General features: G+C 39.2%; 1 protein-coding gene across 10 annotated transcripts in view; it reads right to left on the bottom strand.

Moving 5' to 3' along the window:
* Positions 1-16,405, bottom strand: part of KHDRBS3 (KH RNA binding domain containing, signal transduction associated 3) — a 189,864-nt gene that overhangs the window by 114,097 nt on the left and 59,362 nt on the right. For all 10 annotated transcript variants that reach the window (XM_014728096.3, XM_070221863.1, XM_001499530.7 and 7 more), the window contains exon 2: positions 13,424-13,542. In XM_014728096.3, coding sequence (XP_014583582.2) covers positions 13,424-13,542 — 119 coding nt within the window. The remainder of the gene's footprint in view (positions 1-13,423; positions 13,543-16,405) is intronic.

Genomic DNA, 16,405 nt, shown 5'->3' with positions numbered 1-16,405 from the left:
ACTCCACGGTATAAAGTACGTGCCCAGCCAGTCCTGTCTTACAGCTCCTCAGAGTCTAACAGGCCCAGGGGCGTCTCCTGCAGGCACCTCCCTGACATTCTGAATCCACACTCATTCTCCTGCTTTCTCTGGTGACACTTACCAAACTATATTGTAAAACATCTCCTTTCATGTTGGGTTCCTGAGAAGAGGGAATGTGTTTTACTGAACTCCGAAATCTTGTCCACATCTTAATCCCCTTCTCCCCTTTTAATACACTGCCTGGCACAGAGTAATGCTCAAAAAAAAAATTGTTCTGAATCCATAAAAGCAAAAGAATAAATTAATGAACTCGGGGTTCAGGAACCTAGTATCCTGTCTCTTGTTGCTTTATTTTGAGAAAGCCACAGCTGTATCAGCAGTATCATAAAATATAAAACACTCTGGCACAAGAGGAAAGGAATTTCAAAACAGTAAGTCTTTTCAATGGCAGAGCCCCTCCTGCTCACCGTGACAAAAATACTCAACAGTGTTATGGCGTCTTCCCTGACTATAACACGAACTGTTAACGTTCCTCTTAGATTACTTATTTTTCTTTAAATGCACTTTAGTATTTCATAGACGAAATCAAATCCTGGGATAAACCTCATGCTTGCTGAGAGTAATTCCCTTTGGTCCATTATGGTCCCTTGTCCCTCTCATTGTCCTCCAACTCTGATGCTAAAACCCAACATGCGCATACGTTGCATCATTTTCACACAGCCCCACCTGACTTGGCAATCAGAAAATCAGGGACTGAAGAGTTAGGCTTTAATGCTATCTTGGTTGTCTACTGCTGCATAACAAACTAACCCAAAAACTTAACGGCCTTAAATAACCATTTTATTTATTTGCTCACAATTCAACAATCTGAGCACTATGGGGAGGTCCATGTGGCAAAGCCAGATTGACTGGGCTGGAGGACCCAGCCCACGATGACTCACGGCCATGTCCTGCTGCAGGCTCTAGGTTAAATGGAGCCGCAGGATCAGGAGAGACTCAGGGAAGGGAACTATGCTGGGCTTGAAGGCAAGAAGGAGTGGCTTCAGGGGGCAGAGCACAACAGAATCCACTATCACAGAAAGAAACAACAAAGCTGTCATTTAGTAAAACAGTAAGTTTTACAGCCTCGCACAGCAGTCTTTTCTCAGCCTGGCCATCTACTTGATACCTTCTTCTCCCTGAGAAGGGGAGGGGAGCAGTGATCTCTCTGAGGGCAGAGACCCTGTCTTATTCATCTGTGTACTCAACAACCGCCTAGGACAGCACCTAACAATACTGGATGTGAAGAAATAGTTCAACTTTGAGAACATCACCCTTCTTGTCATATCCAACTGGACCTCAGTCACTCGGACCCTGTTATAAGGCTGAGCTTGTTCCAGGCACAGGGCAAGGATCAGCTCTGCCATTTTTTGCTCATTTCTGATGAGGATTTTTAGGCTGCTTAATTTTAAAACAGTTTATGATGAGGATTTTTAGGCTGGTTACTTTTAAAACTACAGATAAGAAGCAGGCTCCAAGGAGTGGAATTTGTTTGCCCTTTGATCAGAGACAATTGCATTTGTGAAGGAAATCTCCATGCCTCCCTCTTTGGAATTTGTTTGCTCCTTTGTTGGGAAACATTTACATTTCTAAGGGAAACCTCTATCTGTGAAGATGCCTCCCTTTCTGTGCCAGGAAGAGGGGGGGATGGTCTTATCTCTAGAGGCTCTTGGTCAATGCCAGAGGCAAGAACTTAAGTTGGTTACTGTCTGGCAACCTCATGTAACTGACCCTCCCCCCCACAAATCCTCCTTTGTCTTTAGCCGAGGATAAAATTCAAGCGGTGACTTCTGCCATTTACTCAATCCGGTTTGATTCTTATCTACCATTTTAGCTTTTTACATATTCTTTGTCTTGTAAAGAGATAACTCACATGCCCATGCCTTAAATTTAGCCCTAACCCTCAACTAGGGGCAGCAGAAGCTCTGACTGCCCATGGGTCCTGTCCCCATGCTATTCCACACTATTCTCTAAATAAAAGAGCACTACTGCCAGATCTTGAGAGTCTAAGAAATCTTTCTTTCGACTCCTCGGCTCACCGATCCCGCATCAATTTCTATTGCATGTGTAGCAGACCTTTAATTCACAGTTTAAGAGTGATCTTTGCCCATTTAAAGATAAGGATAACTACAACTAGGTAATACACTCCATGAATCCATTACTCAGGCACACACACCAGCCATATGCCCCGAGATACTCAAAGCAAATGAGTAATGAGAACTTGGTGAGCCCTTCCGCACTGTGGTGTTGCCCCTTCCTTCAGGATGCTGTCTCAGCGTGCACACAGCTGTACGGCACTCATATGAACCTGTAACGGTACTACATTTATCCACGTACTAAATATTTATAAAGGTTAGTTTCTTTAATAAGAGCATGGGTTCTGGAGCCGGATTTCTGGGATTCAAATGCCTGCTACTAAGTAACTGTGTAATCTTTAGCAATTTACTTAACTTCTCTGTTCTTCAGTTTTTTCATATGTGAACAGGAGGTAACCATTCCCTCCTCCTAAAGTTCTAAAGATTAAATGAGTTAACACCTGTAAGGTGCTTAGAACAGTGCTCGACACCCAGAATACCATACGCTACATATACACATTAAGATAGAAGTTCTAGCATCCAAATGTTTGTGTAGACATCCTTCTTTGGAAAGCATCACCTAAGCATTTGCTTTCTAGACCTTACCAGGGAGAAAGAAGTAAACTGCCAAGGAACAGCTTTGGTTCCTGATCTCCACATTCATCTAATTCCCGCCCTAGGGCAAGAATACAAAGGAAAACTTAACAAGCTTGGTTTTACCTATCTTCTCTTGAAAGGAAAGACTGGATCACTACTTTTATTAGCTCTAGGGGTCATTTTATGTTCCAATAATTTAAGCAGTAACAAAATAATTAGTTACGTAAATCCACATTTCAGTTGGTATTCAGAATACTGATATCATTTGAATTAAATCAACGTCATAAATGCCAAACTCCAAACAGTAGTAAACCTAACCAGAGACCTAGGAACATGGCATTCACGTGAAAGAGAGCAGCCTCTTCAGAAATAAAATGCCTGTTGCTTAGGATTGTTAGTAACTGAGCCAAGCTTTGGATTACTGACAACGATTTTCATGATCCGATAATCACCTCTGAAAATATCAGTCACTTTTACACGAGAAGTTGAATTTCCTAGGAACAAAAGTCATTCCAAAAAGTCATTTAAATCAATCATTCCTAAATTTTAGGAGAGCTTAAAAAAAAAAAAAAAGATCTTTTATAATGCAGAATATCTTCTATGGTATATTCTAGCTGTTTGCTTCTCTCTGCCGTAGATCTTCAGGGCTCCTGACCGGCTGTACAGAATTCTAATGCCCAAGCACGGCACCGGAGGCTTTCCAGACTAGTCGCCCCCACGCCGATGAACGCTACAATCTCCTATCCCCATAGTTCAATCATGCTAGCCCAACACTTACCCCGCCCTTCCCCGATCTCTGCTTCCTAACATCCGGGGCTTATTCTTAAGGACCAAATTTAATTCCACTTGTAATTCTTTCTAGAAATAACTCTCCCTCACTCCTTTAAATCCTGTGGTATCCCTCTACCTCTCATGTTAATTCGATCTTTAGCCCATATTATTTAGTGAAAGTTACTCTGTTTCTCCTGTTAGGTTATAAATCTCTTGAGAGTAATTAGGACTCATATTTGATTCATCATTTTTCCTACAAAATGAATTCTCAATAAATACTTGTGGAATTAAAGTTTATTTTACCCCAAATCAAATGGCACTAGTCAATATAGTTTTTATTGATTTTCTTTGCTCCAGAAATTATTGCAACATATTAAAGCTATGGATAAATACTATTATTTAAATTTATTAATTTGCCAACCACAAATCCTCAAATATTACTGGTAGTAGTTAAGATTATTTGGTGATGCTCCATTGATTATAACTTAACACAGTATTTACTTCTGAATGATAAACAGCCCACCTTATTGAGATGTTAGCAATTCTAAAAATCAATGAAGTGTACAAGTAACTTCTACAGGAGATGATATGGGCAGGCATACAAAAGTAACATACAATCTGAAATGATCTACCTTACATTATTTCTATCTTTACTTGTTCAAGGCTGGATTATAATCTTGGGGGAGGGAAGGGTGGACGACAAAACAAATAAAATAAGCAAGTGTAGCCCATATATAAGTGAGTTTAAAACTGTTAATCCAGAAAATCCCAGACTTCAATAGTTTGGCCACAAGTATGGAGAATAGAATGGAGGATTTGAAACTGAAGGTAAGAAATTGACTGAGTTAGAGATGATAGTAGTCTAAATTAAGGAGTGGCAATGGAATGCAGAGATGGAGATGGATGATAATGAATTTAAGAAGTAGAAATAATAAAATGTGTAAGTCACAGTATTTCAAGAATGGAGGGAGAGGTGGTAAATGAAGGAGAAGATAGTAGACAAAAACGATGCGCTGGTTTCAGGCATAGGCACTTAAGTACACAGGCTGTCTGTCATTCACTGAAATAAGGAATACAGGAAAAGGTGCAGGTTTGCCAAGAAAAGGAGGTATGAAGATCACTCATGTACGCATTGAATCAAAGATGTCTGGGATATCCAAGTGGAGGTGACCAGTAGGCAGAGCGGGGCATAACACAAGTGGGGCTAGCTCCTAAACCTGACTCCTTTCCCCTCAGTAGCAATGCTTCTCAGTATCATTGCAGATCACGTGTCTTTTGTTTCATGTAATTATGTGTCAATTACTTGTTGTGATAAAAGTTTATAGTTTGGTCCATGGTATGAATTTCTGCTGTTTTATTCCACTAGGCTGGGAGTTCTAGAAGAAAGTGATTAAGTTTTGTTCACATTTCCCATGTCCAATACCAATATAGTCACACAGTTTTCAGTAGACCCAAACTGGTGGTCCTCAAGTGGCCCAGAGCCAAAATAATCAGTCCAGTAATATTAAAGATACCTAAGCCAATAATATAATGCAAAGCACTAATGATGCTGTTACCTTTTGGCTCAGCAACACATTTAGAGATCTCTCCTCCATCCCTCCTCAAAAAGTAAGCACTGATGTGTCAAAAGATTTATACATAATAATACTTATCACAGACTTTAATTTCTAAATTACTGCTTTGTGAGGAAAATTCATATACGGTAGCATTTCTAGTCTTTAACGTAATGAGATTGTGGGGGTCTCTATATAACCAAATTTTATAATTATTTCATCTGGCTCAATAAAATAGTAGTAGTAATAATAATAAGCCCCCAAAACAACATGAATAAATTCTTTCGGGAACCCCTCAATATACGCCTGGCTGTTTTTGGAGTCCGCTTAACAAATCTAAGTTCGAGTGCTACTTTCTGGGTTAATGATCAAGCATTTTAAAGAGAATAAGGGAAAAGTCACAGCATAAGATTTCAAATTCCTTCACAACGCTTTTGAGTGCTACTGTATTTCCAAATACCAACTTAACTTTCTAATTCAGTTCTCATGACACAGGGGCTGTGTGTCACGAGATCCCAAGAGCCCAGAGAAGACCTCTGAGAACAGAACAAAAGTAGTTTCTGAAGATATATTCCTCTCATCTCTACTTATAATGGCACTTCTCTCCAAGTCCCACTATAGGCTATGGGTTGTCAAAGCGATGGTTGAGGACTGACGTGGAAGGCACTGTGCATTGGGAACCAATGGCTTTAAGGGCCAATACTTTCCCTAAGGTTCTGTTATCCAGAGAGGCCTTTCTACTTCATAATAGGGTCCCAAGATTTAATGAATACCAGGAGGGACACTAATAGTGACTTGAATTAAAGACATGTATCTCTAAGTGACTATTTTTAATATAAGGCTTTCTTGATGTCAACAAGTTCAAAATCCCCACTAGCCAGTCATATTAATCTTGGTAATGGCATATACATATAAAGAACTAACATACAAGCACATTATTACTTTATGTCTACAGGTAGTCTATCAATTGAACACCAAAATTAAAAATTATTTTCACATAAATCTTCTGGGAAAAATATTATATGCCTGTGATAATCAAATAGGAGTCACAGACAAGGCAATTTTTAACAAGCCAACGTGACTGTCACATATTTACTAATGTGGAACATTCTTAACCCCATGAGGATTTCTATGGACTAGGCTTCTACCTAGTGGTAAATTCACGGGTTTTGAATTGTCTGCAACATACTACAAGGAAAAAATGCAAGCCAACTTTGAAAAAGAAAATTTTCCTGAGCTTCAGTTCCAACTCCAGGTGAGACCATGTTTCATAAGCCTCTATTCTCTCCCTCAAAAACACTTACTTAACCTAAGTGTCTTTGTGAGACAGCAAATATAGCAAATTCAAAACATGCACATAATAGGAAAACATTTAATGTGAGAAACCATGCTGACTAATATAAAGTTACTCAAAATAATATGTAAACATTAGAATACTTAGAGATTAAAACAATTACCAATTAAAAAATTTAATAAATCTAATTTAAACTTATAGAATTTAACTCAGAATTTAACACTAAATCTTAAAAAACATAATCATAGTACAAACGTACCTCCTAAATTAAGTATTTCAGGCACATTTTTCCCAAAAATGGAAATCTCTTTTCATCCTAATTATAAAAGTTATAATGATAACCAAGTTATCATTATCAAAAGTTTAATGATAACCAAGTTATCATTAAAGCACAGAAACACATAAAGCAGAGAAGAGCACATAATCCCACACTCCAGAAAATCACTGTTGTTAAGATGCTAGTCAGTTTTTTCAAATAACTGTCCAACTGGGATGCTGTCTGCTCTACATGTTGCTTTTTCTTTTTTTATTTAACAATATAATACAGACATCTTACCCTAGCAGTAGAGCATGTATGCATCATGATGCAGAGATACAATTTATTTAATTTCATATCACAGCTCACTTGCTAAAATGGTGCATCAGCCTTCTTTCTCCCTAGCATGACTTTGCACATGGCATTCCCGCTCCTGAACTAGTTTCCAATCAGTGAACACATGGAGAAGCCCACCTCATCCTCTAAAACAGCTCGAATACCACCTCCTACTCCATCCTCGCAGCCCCACTGGCCAATCCTACCGCATACTCTTCTCCCTTACTACTTTACTTATAAAGCCTCTACAAAAATCCTGACATCTTACTGAAATTAACCTGTTTAGCCAAACAAGATGGCGTATAATTTCTCAGACGTCCTCTGCTCTAGATATAGTACTCCCCTGTCAGGATCACCTCAGTCTCACCCTGTTGTACTTCTGACTCCTACCCAGCCAGCTCCTTCGGACACAGCCACCTCAGGAAAGTCTTCTCTGAGAGCAGCAACATAATCTTCTTCTTGGTCTTTCTAGAGTACACTACCATCGCACTTCTCACACTGTACTATAAACATGATTTTATTCATCTGCATTTCCCACAAAACTGGGAACTTTTTGTGACAAAACAACATGTCTTAATTACTTTTGTTTTTCCAGCACAATGCCTGGCTCAGAGGATACCCTCAATAAATGTGAGGTATGCGAATGGATGGATTTAATTCACTGATGGACGAACCACTTAATGAGAAAAATCAACGTAAAATCTAAAGCACGAGACATCTACCGTCCTCCGAGATAGGGCGCCTTGCTCCAACGTTGTTTGCGTACTTACATTAACTCTGTCATATCTAGTCATTGCGCGGTACCAAGGGTTAGGATTTATCCACAGGAAAACTATGGAGGACGATTTCTGCAAGTTTTAAATATTTTTTAAAAAATCATAAAGCAAGCGTTTACTTTGAGTCTCACACCCTACAAGCTCAGGCATATAACTGAAGAGAGTGAATACACTTTAGGTTTGAGTACTAAAAGACTGGTGATCAATGTGGTGCCAGTGGAAGAGAGTTGAAAATGGTTCATTAAGAGGAGAGAAATTATTCAATTAATTAGATCGATTTTCACAAACAGCACTTCTCTGTTGCCCCAGAAGCCGAAAGTGTATAGTCAGCATCAACTCCACATCAAGCTGTATTACTCTGCCCACTGCTATCCCAGAGGGGCAAGCATTGCCAGCTTCCTCCAGCTCAGCCTATTAACCTATTCCAGCATGAAAGCTTTTTCTTAGAACTGATGCAAGTGCTATACTAGCCTTTATACAAGGCTGCTTGAAACCTGCGTGCTCAATTATGCTAAGCAGAAATATCCTTTTTCAGCATTCTGAAAGCAGTGCATTTCTAAGTAGCCTACTTCAGGCATGATAAGTACTCGAAATGGACTCTGCTGTCTGTAGACACAGAAACTATAATTTGTCTTCCCCTACTCTCATCAAAGCTGACACTGAAAAACAATATTTGAGATTTTATTTCCTATACTTTATTCATATACTTTATTTTATTTCATATACTTACTCATAGACAACAGAGCACTAATTTAAGGTGAATCATCTACTAGATTATGAACTACTTCAAGATGGGGCAGTGTCTGTTCATCTTTCTATCTACTGCATATTGAGCATATAAAGGATATCGAGCATACTGATCAATTTACAAAGGTTTCCATAAGTCATGCTCTGCTTAGTAATGAGGCTGTCTGTGAAATGTTCACAACATAGTTTTGTACTTAGTAAAAATGTCCATTCTCAGTTCTGCAAGTATGGCTGAGTAAGCTCCTATTAGGCTGACTGTCTATAAGACAACAACTATAAACTCTTAAACCGAACAAAATATAAAAACCAACTATCTGAAGCCTCTGGAGAACGATCAAATTCAAGGAAATTCTGAAAGGGAGTCAAGACTTGGAAGAAGGGAATAGTCTGGGCGAATTTATTGATTTTGGAGTTTTTACCCTGAGTAGCAGAGTTTGAGGCAACCAGAGTGCTGAACTGTGAGGCAGGAATACTGGGAAAGACAGAGTTAGAGTTGAGGAACCCCAATTTTGTGTATAAAATCTAACAAAATCTCTGGCTGACCCCCACATCACGTCTGCCAAAAATAAACACAAAAGTCAAAGTAAGGAAAGAACAGAACTAAGATCTGCACTCCTACCCAGCACACAGTCTGCAGACTGAATCCAAAAGAATCAACATTCCTCCAGGAAATAGAACCAGAGTAGTTTCCACAAAATGACACTCACAATGTCCAGTATGCAATCCAAAACTACACAACATATTAAAAATAAAAAGTGAACAATATGACTTGTTATCAAGATAAAAGGTTATCAGGGCCGGCCCAGTGATGTAGCGGTCAAGTTCACACACTCCGCTTCGGTGGCCCAGGGCTCGCCAGTTTGGATCGCAGGTGTGGACCTACGCACCACTTGTCAAGCCATGCTATGGCAGGACTCACACATATAAAGTAGAGGAACATGGGCACAGATGTTAGCTCAGAGCCAGTCTTCCTCAGCAAAAAGAGGAGGATTGGCAGCAGATGTTAGCTCAGGGCTAATCTTCCTCAAAAAAACAAAAAAAGATAAAAGATTATCAATTGTAAGATTTTAGAATTAGAGACTTCAAAGCACCTATTTTAATTGTGCTTAATGATGTAAATAATATGACACCTGCAATGAATAAAAAATAGAAAATCTCGGGAGAGAAAATTGTTTTTTTCACATACCCATATTTACATAGGAATCAAATATAAATTCTGAAATAAATCATTATAATACCTGATAAAAAAATTTATGTGATGGGCTTAACAGAAAAATAAAGATAACATAGGAAAGAATCAATGAGTTTAAGATGCAGCAGTAGAAATGATCCAATCTGAAGAACAAGGGAAAAAAAAAAACAAAAGTAAACAGAGCCACAGGAAGCTTTTTTAGGATATCACATGGATGAAGGAATGTGTAAATGAAGTCTCAAAAGGCGGAGAGAGAAAGGGTCAGAAAAAGATGAAACAGACAAACTGCTTGAAAAACAAACAAAAATTTACAGGTAAAATAGAAAATCTCATTAGTGCCCTGTCAATTAAAGACACTGAATTCATCGCCAAACTCCAGGCCCAGATGACTTCACTGGTGAATTCTAGCAAATATTGAGAAAGAAGTAGCAGCAAACTGACATACGTTCTTTAAAAGAAAGGGAAAGGAACACTTCTCCACTGACTCTATGAAACTATATAAAAAAAGAAATTCTAGGCCAGTATCACTCATGAATATAGACGCATTTGAATCCAGCCATATACAAAAATAATATATTATTACCAAGTATGATTTACCTCCAGAATGCAAAGTTGGTTTAATTTAGATAAATCAATCAATAACATCCACTATATTAACAGCATAAAGGAGTAACACCCTAGTTCATTTCAATAGATGCAGAGAAGGCATTCAACAAAATTTACCACTCAGTCAGGATCAAACCCCTCAGCAAAACTGTCACAGAATGGAACTTCCTCTACTAAATAAAGGGACTAACCAAAAAAACCCTATGGCTCTTACCATTCTTAATGATTAAATATAGAATGCTTTCCACATTGACTGGGAAGAAGGGAAGAATGCCTCATCTTACCACTTGGATTCAAGCATTACACTAGAGATCCTAGCCAATAAAAGAACACAAGCTAAACAAATTAAAAGAATAAAAACTGGAACAGAAAAAAAAAAACTGGAACAGAAGAAGTAAACTGTTTACGCAGATGATCTAATTATGTATATAGCATATCCTAAGAAATCTATGAAACAGTTTTCTAGAACTAACAAGTGAATTTTGCAAGGTAGCAGAATACAAGGACCATGTACAAAATTTTATATTAGAAGCAAAAAATTGGAAAATAAAATTTCTAAATATTCATTTTACAATAGTGTCAAAAATATTTAGGAATAAGTTTAACAAAAGACAAATAAGACATTTACCTTGAAAAGTAAACAATGCTGCTGACAGAAATTAAAAACTCTAAATAAATGGAAAGATATACCCTGCTTAAAGAAGGAAAGACTCAATATTGCTAAGATGTCAAATCTCCCTAAATTAATCAAGAGACTCAATGCAACTGCAATCATCATCCCAGCAGAACGTTTTGTGAAAATCTATAAAATAATTCTTAAATTATATGGAACTGTAAAGGACCTATTTCCAAGCAATCCTGACAAAGAAGGACAAAGTTGAAGGGACTACATTACCTCACTTCGTTTCTTACTACAAAAAGCTACAGTAATGAAGACAGCATAAAGATACATAAATAGATAAATGAAACAAAACTGAAAGTGCAGAAACAGACCCTCACTTTACACAGTCATCTCGATTTCATCAAAGGCATCAACACAACCAGTCCAACCAGGTGGAGGAAAACATCTTTCAACAAATGGTACCAGAAAACCCGGATACATCCAGAATGAGAAAAAATGAATTCTGACCCTCTATCTCACACCATACACAAAAATTGAGATGGGTCATAGATCTAAAAGTAAAAGCTACAATGATAAAGATTTTGGAGGAAACACAGGAGACTTATCTTTCTAACTTTAAAAACACTCTAACCTTCCCTTGAGGTTGCCAAAGATTTCTTAGTTTACAGAAGGTAAGAATCATAAGAGAAAAACCTGATACATTATACATCATCAAAATTAAAAACTTCTGCCTATCACAAGATTGTATTAAGAAAATAATAGGCAAGTGATAGACTGAGTCATATGTTTATAAAACATTTATCTAACAGAAGATTTTTATCCTGGATATACAAAAAAGCTTCTACAACTCAATGATAACAAGACATACAGACCATTTAGAAATAGGCAAAAGATCTAAAAAGACACTTCAAAATAGAAGATACATGAATGGTCAATAAGTCCATGAAAAAGCATTCAAAATCACCAGGGAAATGAAATTAACACCACAACAAAATACCAATACACTGCCAGATTAACTAAAATTAAAGAGATTGACAATATCAAATACTTTTGAAGATACGGAGCAACCACAATTTGCTCACATCGTTCCTGGAAATGTCACAAGGTACAACTACTTTGGGAAAAAAGTACTGGTAATTTCTCATAAAACTAAATACACAGCAATTTAAGTCCTAAGTATTTACTCAAAAGAAATGAAAACATATGGTCACAAAAAGACTTTACAAAAATGTTCACAGCAACTTAATTTATAATAACCCAAAACTGAAAACCATCCAGGCAAGTGGATAGACAAATTGAAGTATATTCAGGTAATGAACTATTATTCAGCAATCAAAAGAAATGAACTATTGGTATCTACAACAGTATGCAGGAATCACGTACATGGACACTCAAAAGAAAGAAAAAAGAAAAACAGGGTAAAAAGTATCAATTCAGGCCAAATCTAAGATGGCCAACATTTTAGAAGTAGATGGGACCTTAAAGCATCTTTTTTTGTTGTTGTTGTTTGAGAAGGATTAGCCCAGAGCTGACTGCTGCCAATCCTCCTCTTTTTGCTGAGGAAGACTGGCCCTGAGCTAACATCCATGCTCATCTTCCTCTACTTTATACGTGGGATGCCTACCACAGCATGGCGTGCCAAGTGGTGCCATGTCCGCACCCGGGACCCGAACTGGTGAACCCTGGGCCGCCAGAGCAGAATGTGAGCACTTAACCGCTGCACCACCAGGCCAGGCCTAAAGCATCTATTTTAATTGTGCTCGATGACATAAAATAACACCCGCAATAAATGAAAAATAGAACTTTTTTTCTAGAATAGATTTTTTTTACTCTTGTGTGTATGTGTTTGAGGAAGCATGGCTGTGAGCTAACATCCATTGCCAATCTTCCTCTTTTTTATTTTTCTTTTTGAGAAAGATTAGCCCTAAGCTAACATCTGCCGCCAATCCTCCTCTTTCTGCTGAGGAAGACTGGCCCTGAGCTAACATCTGTGCCCATCTTCCTCTACTTTATAGGTGGGATGCCTGCCACAGCATGGCTTGACAAGCAGTGTGTAGGTCTGCACCCAGGATCTGAACTGGCGAATCCTGGACCCCCGAAGTGGAACATGTGAACTTAACCACTGCGCCCCTGCTGTGCCACCGGGCTGGCCCCCAGGAATAGATAATATTTTGAAATTCACGTGCTAAGCCCTGTGCTAAGCATTTAACATGGACAATCTTATTTAATTCTTAACAACCCAGCCTCATCTTATAAATGAAGAAACTTCAGTAGAAAGAAATTAAACAGGTTGTCCAAAGTTGCATCACTAGTATGACTCAGAAGCATAAATTTTAGGGGCTCCATTAGTCACACTAAAGTCAAACAGAAAAAATGGAATCACTAAATAAGTTTTTAATTAACTTTAAAAGTACATATGGGGAGGCAGCTGTGCTAAGGGAAAATATCTCAAGAAAATATTAAACAGAATATAAATTAAACATCTGCTCCCCCGTGATTAAGTGTAACACACCTGCAGTGTAGACCTCACTGTCTTACCTTAGGGAACTGTTTTACAGGAATTAACACTTTCTGTCCCAGCTTCATGTTCTTATTAATCACCACATCAATGTACTTTTCTTCATCTTTGCCTTCTCCTTTTTGAAACTTTTCTATTTCTGTGAAGGAAAAAAGATAACCATGAAGTATATAACTTAGAACTCCAGAGATGGGGAGTTCTTGTGAGCTCTAAGGTGGCATGAAATCAAACACAGAATATGGACTATTAGATTGCTCAGTTTTTTCAGGTAAGGACATATTTCCCATTTTATCAATGATTCTTCACCAGTACGGTGGAAAAAATGCATAGACCATGACTCTACAAAGTCCAGTCTCGACCGCCCATGCTAAGAGAGGGGATCCATGGACTAGCTCACAAACAAACACAAACACAAAGGAAGTTCCTTGGGGCCTTCTGGAATCCTAAAGAAAGGCTCATCAAACAGCAAAGAAAAGCCAGAAAGTATTCTCAGTTCAGTGTTACAAAGCACTGACATCCCTATTTATCAACCCGGCCTGGCTCTCCAAGGCTTACACCATCAAGAACTGACTCTTTACAATGGCTTTAAAAGCCCAGACAGGCACCAGTTTTTTTGTCAGTTCGAATCCTGGGCGCGGATGTGGCACTGCTCATCAAACCACACTGAGGCAGCGTCCCACATGCCACAACTAGAAGGACCCACAACGAAGAATATACAACTATGTACCGGGGGCTTTGGGGAGAAAAAGGAAAAAGGAAAAAAAAAAAAAAAGCCCAGACAAGCTTCTGTCATTCAACCTCCCCAACCAAATCTGCCCTCCTCACAAGTGACACAAATCAACTCAATGCTCATGCCTTTGCTAATGCTCTTTTCTCCACTTATGCTGTTATTTTGATGACTTCAATTTCATATAATTCCTTGAAGATTCAACCACATTAAATACCACTTTTTATATGTGACTGTCGTCTTCCTAAATGGGACAGGAGGACTGCTAGAATCAATTAATCTCACCTTGATATTGGCAATGCACTTTACGTACAACTCTTATAATTCAGACAAAAAAAAATGTGGTACCTCTCTGCTATAGACGTTTGTGCCTCCCTCACTCATATACTGAAATTCCAACCCCCAATCTCATGGTAGTAGGTGGCAGGGCTTTAGCGAGGTGATCAGATGGTGAAGGTGGAGCCCTCGTGAATGAGATTACTGCCCTTACAAAAGGGACCCCAGAAAGCTCTTTCACTCCTTCTGCCATGTGAGGACACAGTGAGAGGACCACTGTCTATGCACCAGGAAGTGGGCCCGCATTTGACTCTGCCTCTATAGGCATGCTGATCCTGGATTTCCAGCCTCCAGAACTCTGAGAGAAAAATTTCTGTTGTTTATAAGCCACCAATCTATGGTAGTCTGTTATAGCAGCCAAAAGGACTAAGACATTCTCCAACCAGAACATAAATTTCTTTTACGTAAAATCTGTTTCTTCATTCAACAAACATCTACTACTAAGCACCTACTACGTGCAAGTTCCAGATCTTGGAAAATCTCAGGAGACTCTTTCCTCACATAATTGCCTAGAGCATTTGGCTGTAGAGGAGGTACAAGAATATGTACTTGAATGACTGCTGAAGCAGAGCATTCATGGACTGTACCCCCCACAGACTGACCACAAAACACCCAGGGTCAAAGAAGGGGACCAACGCATGGAGAAGGACCAGGGACGGTATCAGTTGTATAAAGGGGTACGCATATTTATTCATTTTGCCTGTTGGGGCAGGAATGCTTAAGAATTTAATACATGTCACATTCGTGAGACAATTCAATCCTCACCATAGACGACAAAAAGGAAGTTGAGAAAGGTTACTTTACTAACAAACGGCAGAGGTAAGATTTACCCCCAGGTTTGCCTGACTCCAAAGACAGTGTGCCACTGCAGTCTCTTCCACTGTTTTTAATGGCATATTTGACAGAAGATAAGATTTTCCTGGCATTGTTGGATAAATGTAGGCTGTGTTTAAAGCTGGAGGCTGCAGGCCTGTGGCTTCAGTCATCACTGAAGAACCCCGCCGGCCTGGATGTCTCCTCTTGGCAACTCTCCAACCACTGGCCCCTGCATTCTGCTTCTTAGCTCTAAATCCCCAACTGCCTTTGCTGTATTCAGAGCTGAGCCTCATCTCTGAGCCCTGTGGCAATACAGTCTTGACACCTATCATGACAGTCCTGAATAAAATCTTTCTTACCATTTTAACAAGTGTCAGAATAATTTTTTAACAATTCATGGTAGAAAGTCACTATATAGGTGAGGTGTAGTGAAAAATACATCTTTGGTCTTTGTTCTCAGTTCCTGGCACAGAGCTCCTAAGACCCCTGGAATTTCCTGAGTGATGGGGAGTGCCTTGTGCTATTCATAACAAGTCCCTTCCAACCATACCTGAGTTTACGTTAACGAGGTGACTCTTGGAGGACCAGGGAGCCGACTGCCAGAAAAACCAACCATGTGACTGGAGGGTTGGAACTTTCAGCACCCACCACTTTCACCATCTCTGGGGAGAGCAGAGGAACTAGAGATTGAGTCCAATCATCAGTGGCCAATGATTTAATGAATCGTGCCCACAAAATGAAAACTCCACAAACACCCCTAACAGCAGTGTTTGGAGAGCTTCTGGGCGGGTGAACACCTCTGAGTGCTAGAAAAGCAACGTGCCTAGAGAAGGCATGAAGCTCCACATCCCTCCCCCCATGCCTTGCCCTATGCACCTCCTCTACTTGGCTGTTTCTGACTTGTAACCTTCATAATAAACCATAACAGTAAATAAAGTGCTTTCTTGAGTGCTGCGAGTCATTCTAGCAAATTATTGAAGCTGAGGTCGAGTCAGGTTGTGGAACCCCTACATTTGCAGCTGGCCAAGCAGATACGTGGGTAGTCTAGGCACCCTATTTGTAGCTGACATCTGAAGTGGGGGCAGTCTTGTGGGACTAAGCCCTTATTCTGTGGGGTCTGCCC

The sequence above is a fragment of the Equus caballus genome, chromosome 9 (assembly GCF_041296265.1).
Source record: "Equus caballus isolate H_3958 breed thoroughbred chromosome 9, TB-T2T, whole genome shotgun sequence".
Taxonomy (NCBI): domain Eukaryota; kingdom Metazoa; phylum Chordata; class Mammalia; order Perissodactyla; family Equidae; genus Equus; species Equus caballus.
Note: the sequence above shows the minus strand (reverse complement) of the source record. Positions and strands in the feature narration are given on the sequence as shown.